We start from the raw sequence: 11,357 nt of genomic DNA on the forward strand, positions 1-11,357 counted from the left end.
ACAGCTTGGATGTGGACTTAATATTTATATTTTAAAATTTGGCCCATCATAAAGCTTTGGGGATTTCTTTCAAATGGACAAAAGAAGACAGAAAGTTATAAATGCAGCAGATTTAATTATATATATATTTAAATTATCAAAAGATCCTTAAGGGAGAAAAAAGAGCAGAAAACCCGAGTACCTTTCCAGAAAAGCATATTAAAACTAATTCTATTGTTATATCTTGGTCAGCAAACTGAAGACTTGGGGTGAGCAAAGTATTCCAGAAATGAATCCCTGGTGCTTTGTGATTCATGCTGGAAAAACACCAACAGATCACAACACCTTGAGAAACAGAACCAGAGAGAAAACCACAAATGCCAAGCCTGTTTATATTTAGTTTTATTCATGTTTACTGCTTTCCTCTTGTGAAATGATCTAGCTAGGCAGGATGAGGGATACTAGCTTAGTAACTAAACTGTATTTATATTTATCACAATTATAAATGAACTTTAGAAGACACGAGAGATTGCTCTGCTGTTTTTGTATGCAATCAATGAATAGTTTAAGACTTCCAATTTAAATTAAAGTTAAATAAAGTTAAAAATTCAATTTGTCAGTCACCCTAGCCACATTTGAAGTACTTAATAACTACATGTGTTTAGTAGCTACTGTATTGGACAACAGAAGTACAACATCTTTCCCTACTTCTAGAAAGTTTTATCAGATAGTGCTATTCTAGACAATACACTTAGAACTTAATGTTTTTTCATTTACTCTTTTCAAAGACCCTGTGAAGTGTAGAAATTATCATAATTGTACAGATACGAAAACTGAGGCATAGAGATGTTAAAACTTGCCTGATAGCACAATCTAGTGCGTATTAAACATGAACCTGAAATCAAGTCTTTCTCTTAAAAATCTTTCATCTTTCTATCTACAACACTAGACTGCCTTCAAGATATAAATTAATATGTAGGACACATTCAGAAAATACTGATGAATTTAGAGAATGAAATAGATATGACATATATTAATGATAGAACAAAAGCAAGGAGAAGGGCATACACGTAGACCTTGCCTGACTGTGCTCATGGCCAGGCAGGGGGGACATTGTATGCGAGATTAATTGGAAGTTCCTGCCAGCTTTATCCAGCTTAATCAGTGGCTGGATAAATAGCAGGACTGTAACATTCCCCTGGGGGAAAAAAGGCAAGAAGAAAAGGGGAGCATAGGGATTTAGATAAGAAAGCGATATAGGCCAGGCACAGTGGTCTATGCCTGTTATCCCAGCACTTTGGGAGGCCGAGGTGGGTGGATCACCTCAGGTCAGGAGTTTGAGATCAGCCTGGCCAACATGGTGAAACCCCGTCTCTACCAAAAATACAAAAATTCGCTGGGCGTGGTGGTGCTCACCTGAAATCCCAGCTACTCGGGAGGCTGAGGCATGAGAATCACTTGCACCCAGGAGGAGGAGGTTGCAGTGAGCCGAGATCGTGCCTCTGTACTCCAGTCTGGACAATAGAGCGAGACTCGGTCTCAAAGAAAAAAAAGAAAAAGAGATATAGATGACTGATTAAAAATTATGAGAATGGATTATGAGAATGGGCCAGGTGCAGAGGCTCATGGCTGTAATCCCAGCACTTTGGGAGGCCAAGGCAGGTGGATCATCTGAGGTCAGGAGTTTGAGACCAGCCTGGCCAACATGTTGAAACCACTTCTCTACTAAAAATACAAAAATTAGTTGGGCATGGTGGCAGGCAACTATAATCCCAGCTACTCCAGAGGCTGACGCAGGAGAATCACTTGAACCCAGGAAGTGGAGGTTGCAGTGAGCCGATACTGCACCACTGCACTCTAGCCTGGGCGACCGAGCAAGACCCTGCCTCAAAGATAAATAAATAAATAAATACATAAATAAATAAAATACAAATTGTGAGAATGAAATTCCGCCTTAGTTTCTTTTCTCTGAAAAGAGCCATATTTTAGCGAGACCCTGCCTCAAAAATAAATAAATACATAAATAAAATAAAAATTGTGAGAATGAAATTCCACCTTAGTTTCTTTTCTCTGAAAAGAGCCATATTTTATATATGCGCCAAAGCTGATAAAATCAGTGGAGGCTATTTGTACAAATGTAGGACAATGTCGTATAGTGGAAAGAATGTTAGATCTGGAGTTAAAATACCTGGATTTCTGTCTGCTTGCATCATTAGCTATCTGTGATTGTGAGCAAGTTTCCTAGTGTTTTAAGTAACTCACCCAAGATTATGCAAGTAGTGAGTTGCAGAACCAGGATTCAGATGCAAATCTTTCTAACCCTAGGGTTCTATCTCTAGTGTCTATACTCCTAACCTAGACTGTGGTGTTTCCCCTAACTTCTGAATCTTTCTGATACAGTTTTTGTCCCCATGAAAGGGAACATTCTAACACCCACTTGGTTTCATTTGTTGTTAGTAAAGATAAAATGGGATCATACATAGGTAAAGCCCACTGTGCAGTATACATTATCATGATACTTATTGTATAATATCTGATTATTCACTATTCAAAGCTCTACCTCTGAGAACTAGGTATAAATGAAGTTAGCTCTTGAGCTCTGAAAATCAACTAACAAATACAGCCCACTCATTGGAGACATTCATTCAACACTATTTACTTATTTTTTAAAAGATAAATTGTATTGTGTATATTTGAGGTTTATAACATATGGGATTTATATATAAATAGTAAAATGTTTAGTGAAGTAAATTAACATGTCTGTCATCTCACGTAGTTACTTTCTTGTGTGTATGTCAAGGGCAGCTAAAATCTGCTTATTTAACAAAAATACCTAGTACATTACAATTTTGTTAGCCATAGTCCTCACGTTATACATTAGATCTCTAGACTTGTTCATCCTACATATGTGCAACTTTCTATCCTTTGACCTACATCTCCCCATTCCCTGCCACCTCCCATTTACTCCTAATTTATGCTAATTTAATTCTGTTTTCCAGCCTATAACATATCAAAAAAAATTTTTTGAGTCAGGGTCTTGCTCTGTTGCCCAGGCTGGAGTGCAGTGACAAGATCATAGCATAGTTCACTGCAGCCTCAAACTCCTGAGCTCAAGCAGTTCTCCTGCCTCAGGCCTCTCAATGTTGGGATTACAGGTGTGAGCCACCATGCCTGGCCCATATCAAAATTTATTTGAGGGGCAGAGATTGCTACTAGAGTCAGGAGTACTAATAGTAAATTGTAAGGGACACTTTACTACCTGCTAGCAGAGAGAAATGTAATGGGAAAGCCACAGATTTGGTGTTGGAGAGAATTCCAGAGCCATTAAGTTAGAGAAGACAGCCTCACTAGCACCTAGAGGGCATCTTTGTACAGTAAAATACTTGAAATGGTTCAATTGGAGGTACATGGTTCAAGAAAGCAAAGATGTCTATAAGACATTTTAGGGCAATTCATAACACAATTATTAAAATAAGACCGTTTTGGCACTTTTAAAAGCGGTGACCTATTCAAGAACTAGAAAACCGGAATTTTTCATTATATTCAATTTTTGCCCAAAAGTTTAAGAGGAAGTATTATACTAGTTTCAGTATATATTTGCCCTAATTTTGTCAAGGTGTAATATATTTTCGTGATGGTGAGGGTGGAGAGAGAACACAGTGTTCGCATCCAAAACATAACTTATGTTCAAAGGGAGAAGTAAATCTAAACCACCAAGCTGTTACCTTTGAAAACAATTAATGGAGTCTATTGTGTTTTAACCAAACATTTTAGATTAAAGGATTTTGTATTAAAGGCAATTCAGATACTCCACAACTCAAAGATAATGTTGGAATCTGGTTTAAATAAAATAATAAAATCCAGAAAATCTACTCCAAGGCCTGGAACTCCGCACAGCAGGTTCCATAGCAGAGCAGGTTAAAGTCAATGCCTTCACTTGTCAGTCTTAATTTGTTTGGTCTTTTAGAAGATAGAAGCATGCCATTACTGAATGCAAGCCCTCCTCTTCATTAGATTAAAAAGAGTTTTCATCCAGCTTTTTCAGAAATACTAAATACGTGAAGATTTCTATTCATTTTTAATTGTTTTGAAAAATATTGTCTCTGTGCTCTGTGGTTCACTTAATATGCTTAATGTAAAATAAAGCTTATGCTTTGAATTTATGTTTCATTTAGTGCTGTGCAAGCATCTGCAGAACATCAGAAAAGACTTCAACAGTTCTTGGAGTTCAAAGAATAGTTAAGTAATATAAACTGTGTTCATTACACTGCTGATACAACTACAGATGGGACAGTAAATGTTCAGCATTCTTGGATCAGAAGAAAACGGACTAATTAGATGCTTCCTTTGTCGTGGTGGTTGCTTTGAAAACTATACTTTAATGGGAGAAATCATGGAAAGAAATTCTCAACAGAATAACTGAAAACTGCCTTTTCTGTACCGATTGCTTTTTGTGTGTGTGGTATAATAAAATCTTTATTCAATTTTACAGAAGCATTGATGGCAGTCGAAATGTCTCTAGCTCATATAACTTAATAATAATAACTAAAAAACTTTTAGAATTTACTTTTGAAAAGAGGGAAGCCAGTTCTGAAATGAGTATAGGTTGATTTCATAGTCTTCTTAATTAAGAGTTTAGCTCTTTGTAAACTCAAAATACATAAACTTTTTAAGTGTAGTTTCATTTACTGAAGGATAAAAATGGTAACAGTGCAGCAATATTCACAAAAAATATTGTCTAACGGACATATTTTGTTAATCTGTTAGGTTGGGTTTTTGTTTCCAGGGACAAATTAAATTTGTATGATTACCCAAAAAAGGGTCTCAGTTTACAGATGCTAACTCTATATAAAGGAATATGGAAAAACTCAGTTCTTAAGTTACAAGATTAAAAGTTCACATTTGGTCTTTAAGAAACAATTGACTGACATCTATGAATTTATTTTATATCATGCTAGTAAACACAAAGTATTAATGTATGGGTATTTTCCCAGCTAGTTTTGCTTTCTTTTTCTGGAGCAAAACATTAAGTGATTGCAGAGTTTTTCAAGCAAGAGAAAAAGGTTTGCAAAAAAACCCAGGAAATGTTCCCTTTTTTCCCCACCATTCATCTTCATTAGATCAAATTCTGTGAAACTTGTCTGGTCTCTCAAAGGGAGCAGCCTCTGTAGTGTTAAATGGCTAATTAAAATAGGAAGATCTTTATAGCCAGAAACAACTTAGTCATCAAATAGCAAGTGAAACCAAAATGTCAGAGGGATTACTGTACTTGGAAGTATGTTGTGTGTCCCAAATGTGAACGAAGTATTGTTAGAATTTATTAGATCAGCTTCTTTGGAGATCAAATATTGGAAATCCTAGTCATAGATATTCACTGGACTGGCTTTGGACTGAAATGCTCCTTTGTAATTCTTTTCCTATTGTCTTTTCCTTCTAGTGTCCCAAAATATTTTCTTTAAAGTCAGCACAGTACTGTATATGAATCTTTAATGTGGTATCATATATGTCTACTTTTGTCTGATTCATCGATGTATTATATCTTTATAATTGAATATTTTAGCTCCGGGTCCTGTTGCCCCTTCAAGCAGTACATGCCAAATTATAAATGGGTGCTACTGGCCTTGAGCATATCACGTGGGACAGTTCCCCAATTGTCAAGTGTTTAGATATGTAGACTATTGCCATTTGTTTTTTTGTTTTTGGTTTTGCTTTGTGTCTGAAGCTGAATTGATTTCTTTTTTTGAATGTGAAAGTTGAATTTCAAACGTTGTCGTTTCTTACAGATGGCCAAGACAGAAAATTGTGGCTAGGTTGACTGAGAGCTGTTGTCTTCCATGTATTAACACAGTTAAGCTTTTTATATTCCACTCTCTGTGCTGACCCTGGCTGAGGCATTTTGGGAGACAAGGACTCTGAATCTTCTGCTTCCATTAAAGAAGAACTGTGATATTCAACCCATTGGATTTCTGAGAATAAAGATAGGATGATTCCTTTGAACTTTGACTTACTTGTATAAAATGTCCAGCTAGGTTTAGGTTTTTGCCATTTCCTGTATACTTTGGGTAAAGCTACATTTGATGAGCAATGTGAATGTTTCTGAGAATGTTCATTCCTGTTTTCTCTTAAGAGAATGTGCTGTGTACTAAATACAGGCCACATAGTGTCTGCCTGTTGAAGATCTGGAAACTGCCTCCCCAGATCTGTATTGTATTTGGTAGGTAAGGGGGTCAGTTTCTTTTTCTCATTGTGTGTTGATAATCTACACACCATCTGTTGGAACTAGGGTGTTATTATGGGGAACTCCTCCTGTGTACTAGGAGGAGGACCTTAGGGAGACCAAGAGGAGAGAAGCATTTCCTTTGATGAACTCACATCCTGTCTATGAGCCCACTAATGCTGTAACATTGGCCTGAAAGAGAGTGTTCTTTAAAAAGCCTTTCTCGGCTGTTAATATAAAAACATGATGGTATCAGCTCTTAGCATGTTTGCTTGACCCTTATGGAAGGTATAAATCCACAGAACTTCTTTCCCAGAGAACTGGGAAATTGTCCTAGAAATAAACCTTGTACAGTTGAGTGGACATGGATAAGCAACAGTTTGTTACTTTGCAGGATTTGTTCCTTGGTAATTGTTTGGTGTGTCATCCTGTAAATATTCATGATAGTCTGTTTATATCCTTTTGTATATCGTTGATACTGGATTGGGTAGAAAAATAAATTGGCAATTTTAAAAAATGGAACAGTTAATTGAAATATGTGTGTTTGTAAGGTCAATTATTTAATTTCTGGGCGGGGGTGGTGGTGGTGGTGATGTTTCCTGAATCATTTCAATTTAGTCTCAGAGTTGTTGCTTATAAAACCAGAAAGAGTTGAACTTCTTGAGAAGTCAGCTTTTGCCCTTAACCTAGACTGATTTGGTGGGTTTCGTGGTAACTCTAAGGAGCCTGAATTCAGAAAGTCTCATTCTTTGTTGTCTTGGCTGACAAAACTAAACAAAGGGTGGAGGTGCTCAAAGCCATCTCTTAACAGAAGTTTCTTTTCTTGCCAAAATAGTGTTTCCAAACGGATCGTATTCCTCTAGGCTAACAGTTAACGTCTGTCAACGTTACTTAAATTAATCTGAACTTCACCTCTAGGTAGTTGAGGTACCTCAAACCCCTTCTAGCTCTCCCAAGCCATAGTTACCTTTCTTTACAACCAAATAGCTTAAAACAAAGATGGCTTTCATTCACCAGTTAACAATCCAGCTATGCTTACCAAGCTGCTGACCATTTTTAAATAAGCAAAATCTTTATTGTTTTGAGGGGCAAGAAAGGGGATGGATAAACACATACCTCTAAAGTTCTGCCATGCTCCTAAGCAGGCTTGGCACAAGTTGCTGTCGTGATGGGCAGGTTGATGTGGAACTAGCTGATCATTCACAAACGTTCACTGAGTGTCTCTTATGGCACAACAATTAGAAATAAACTGAACAAGACAGTCCCTGCTCTCAAGGAGTTTATAATCTAATGGGGTATTTGAAACCCGCTGTGCATCGGAATCACCAGGAGGGCTTAGTAGCTATGTAGAATCTGGGCTCCACGATAGTGCAGATTTTGCTTCAAGAGGTCTCAGCTGGTTCCCAAGAGATGTCGTTTTTAATAAAAGTCTAAGCAGAATCACATTATGAGAAGGGTTTATTCTAGATCATACTTTAGCATGTATCAGAATCTCTTGAGGAGCTTATTAAAACAGATTTACTGGCCCCACCTCCAGAGTTTCTTTTCCTTCCTTCCATCCTTCCACAGGTTCTTTTTCTCTGTCACCCAGGCTGGAGTGCAGTGACATGATCCTGGCCCACTGTAGCCTTGACCTCTCAGGCTCAAGCAATCCTCCCACTTCAGCCTCCCATGTAGCTAGGATCATAGTGCACACCACCACGCCTGGCCATATTCTCTATTTTTTGTAGACACAATGTCCCACTATTGCCCAGGCTGGTATCAAACTCCTGTGCTTAAGCAATCCACCCACCTCAGCCTCCCAAAGTGCTGGGATTACAGGTGTGAGCCATGGCACCCAGCCTAGAGTTTCTGATTCAGTAAGTCTAGGGTAGGGCCCAATAATTTGCATTTCTGACACATCACCAGGTGATGCTGATGCTGCTAGTCCTGAGACCATACTTTGAGAACCAGTGTTCTAGTGGATTGCTAATGTGTTCTCTCAGATGAGTGTCTGAAGCAATATGAACTATCATTCGCTGTAGAGTTCTGCCATCTGATTCAGTTACTGAAAAGCTTGAAGAGTACAGTTAAATCTCTAGGTAATGCAGGAATGCTGAGCAGTGTTCAGGTGTTCAGATACTTATCTTGAAGTTGCAGCAGTGACATGACATGGGTTGCCTTTTCACACCGTTCTGTGCTGGTGCATGTTCCCTTTACCTGAATTTCTATCTTTTTGGCAAAAACTTCCCATTCTTTAGAATGAGCTTAACCGTCATTATCATTAACCATAGCATGTCCTTAGATGTCCTGGTGCTAGCCCACTTTGTCACCCACCTCATTTTGCAGAGCTGTGTGGCTGGACCGCCCTCAAGTGCTCATGCTCTCCCTGCTCACATGTATTTTACCAGATTTTGAGTGTGCCTTATAAGTGATTCTGTTGGTAAAGTGGTTCTGGAAGTCCCATGGAATGCCTGGCAGAGAAACACTGGAAGGTGACCTCTGAATCAGATTTTTACCTTGATAGTCGTTTGAAGATATGTTGACTCTTAGTTGGTTTATCCTTTTACCTCTCAAGCCATTAGTAAGAGTGGTGTGTAGTCTTAAAAAAAATATTAAACGCTAGTCTCTTCCTAACTATATTATGATGTTTGGCTGCAAGGACACAACCTCTACCTCAATTAGGTTAAGCATAGAAAGGAGAGTTGATTCTGAGGGCACAGGAAAGTTTTGGTGAGCACAAGTATAGGTTCCAGACCTCAGGAAGAACCTGAAGAGCTCTCATGGTCTCCTTCTCAGCTGTTTTCTGCACATACGTTTTATTCTCCCTCCTTGCTTTCTGCCACTCCATCCAGCTCCCAAGTTTACAATGTAGTAAGAGACTGACCAGCTAGTTCTGAATACCAACCAAATTCCTGATTGAAAGAAATTAGCCTAAATGGATGAAGTATCCAAGGGTCTAATTAGGCGTGAGGGACAAGGCCATGGTGTGCCAACATAGCTTCTACAAACCTACCTTTGTTGATCAGGATGAGATGGAGAGTAGGGGCAGTTCCCAGAGCCTCCCAGGATAGAGGACAAAATTTGGGATTCAAGGCCTGCAAAGAGGAGCTGGCAAATCCCCTTGCCTTGGGTTGGGACCCCAAAGTGCTTCACCTTAGGAGGAAGGATGAAGAGGAAGTAGATGTCATAAACTAATTGAGGGAGAATCCTCATTAAATTGGATTGAGATTATCTGTTTGCCAGTATTTCCAGGCCCTGGCAGAAGCTAAATAAATCCTTTCTGAGGAACACAACACCATAGGCCTTCATTATATCTATAAACAAATTTTCAAATACAGTTCTACACACCATTAAAAATAGCCAGGCTCAGGAAGAGACAGCATAACATGAATGAGAACCAACAAAAGCAATCGACAATAGATTGATCCATAGGGACTCTGCATGAGAGAGTTATCGGAGATTTTAAAATAGTTATTACTGCTATATTCAATGAGACTAAAAATTCTAATTCATTAGAGAACTGGAAGCTACATATTTACATATATAATTTGTGGTTAGGTACTTATAAGCCATTTATATAAAATTTGATAATGAACCATGGAGAAATTCTAGAACAGAAACAGGATAACTAAAAATAAGAGCTCAATGGGTAGATTTAATGGCAGATTAGACATAGCTGAAGAAAATGACTGAAGATAGGTCAGAAGACACTATCCAGAATAAAGCTTTGAAAGTCAAAAATATTAAAATACAGAAGATAGATTAAAATAGATGATACAGTGAGAAAATGTATAAGTGTAATTGGAATCCTGGAAGGAGAGGGATATCTAATGGAACAGAAGCAGTTTTGAAGATACGAAACAGAGAACTTTCCAAACTTGAGACATCAAGCCACAGATTGAAAAAGCTTTATGAGCCCTAAACAGATAAATAAAAAGAACCCACACTGAACTACATCATAGTAAAGGCACTAAAAACGAAAGACAAAGTCTTCAAAGTAGAGAGAAAAAAAGACCACTTTTATTTTATTTTTGAGACAGGGTCTCGCTGTGTTACCCAGGCTGGAGTATAGTGACATTATCTTGGCTCACTGCAGCCTTGACCTCCCAGGCTCAAGCAGTCCTCTCACCTCAGGCCCCTAGTAGCTGGGACTATAGGCATGTGCCACCATGCCTTACTAATATTTAAATTTTTTGTAGGAACAGGTTCTCACCATGTTGCCCAGGCTGATCTCGAACTCCTGGGCTCAAGTGATCCCGCCTCTGCCTCCCAAAGTGCTGGGATTACAGGTGTAAGCCATCGTGCCTGGCCAAAGGCCACTTTCAAATGAGCAGCAATTCTCAACAAAAACAACTGAAGACAACGAAATGGACATTTTAAAGTGCTGAAAGGACTCTACTAACCTAGAATTTTATACCCAGCATTAATCTTTTAAAATGGTGGGGAAATAAAGACTTTTTTTTCAGACAAACAATACCTGAGAGATTTCAACAATAGCTGAGAGATTTCATTATAAGGATAGATACGTTGAAAGTAAAAGGATAGGAAAAGATAAACATGCAAACACTAAATGAAAGCTGGTATAGCTATGTAAGTTTTTGACAAAGTACACTTTAAGACAGAAAGCCTTACTAGAGATAAATAGGGACACCTCAAAATAATAAAAGATTTTTTTAAAAAAGATTCATTTAATATGATACAGTTCTTTTTTTTTTTTTTCTTTTGTTGAGATGGAGTCTTGCTCTGTTGCCCAGGCTGGAGTGCAGTGGCGCAATCTTGGCTCACTGCAAGCTCCGCCTCCCGAGTTCACGCCATTCTTCTGCCTCAGCCTCCCGAGTAGCTGGGACTACTGGTGCCCACCACCATGCCCGGCTAATTTTTTTTTGTATTTTTAGTAGAGACAGGGTTTCACTGTGTTAGCCAGGGTGGTCTCGATCTCCTGACCTCGTGATCTGCCCGCCTCAGCCTCCCAAAGTGCTGGGATTACAGGCATGAGCCACTGTGTCTGGCCAATATGATACAGTTCTAAATGTTAATGCAACTTCTATAACCTCTAAGTACATAAAGCAATATGGGCAAAAGATGAATAGGTGCTTCAAAAGAGTTTATCCCAATGGCCTGTAAGAGAAATAAGCACCCTTATTTATTAGGAAAATACAAACTTAAAATGTAATGAGAC

At 38.4% G+C, this 11,357-nt stretch overlaps 1 protein-coding gene and 1 non-coding gene across 8 annotated transcripts in view; both read left to right on the forward strand.

Moving 5' to 3' along the window:
- NDC1 (NDC1 transmembrane nucleoporin) overlaps positions 1 to 6,718 on the forward strand; it is a 73,679-nt gene extending 66,961 nt beyond the window's left edge. For 4 of the 7 annotated variants that reach the window (XM_063698486.1, XM_055349453.2, XM_055349449.2 and 1 more), the window contains one exon: positions 4,155 to 6,718. In XM_063698486.1, the coding sequence (XP_063554556.1) occupies positions 4,155 to 4,218 (64 nt within the window). In that variant the 3' untranslated portion in view covers positions 4,219 to 6,718. The remainder of the gene's footprint in view (positions 1 to 4,154) is intronic. The other 3 variants (XM_063698488.1, XM_055349443.2, XM_055349432.2) reach the window with 1 other exon arrangement.
- On the forward strand, positions 1,040 to 1,175 carry LOC115932356 (small nucleolar RNA SNORA58). Its single transcript, XR_004068644.1, has one exon. It is a non-coding gene; the product is annotated as a small nucleolar RNA SNORA58 (small nucleolar RNA).
- Positions 6,719 to 11,357: the final 4,639 nt, after the last annotated feature.

The sequence above is a fragment of the Gorilla gorilla genome, chromosome 1 (assembly GCF_029281585.2).
Source record: "Gorilla gorilla gorilla isolate KB3781 chromosome 1, NHGRI_mGorGor1-v2.1_pri, whole genome shotgun sequence".
Classification (NCBI taxonomy): Eukaryota; Metazoa; Chordata; class Mammalia; order Primates; family Hominidae; genus Gorilla; species Gorilla gorilla.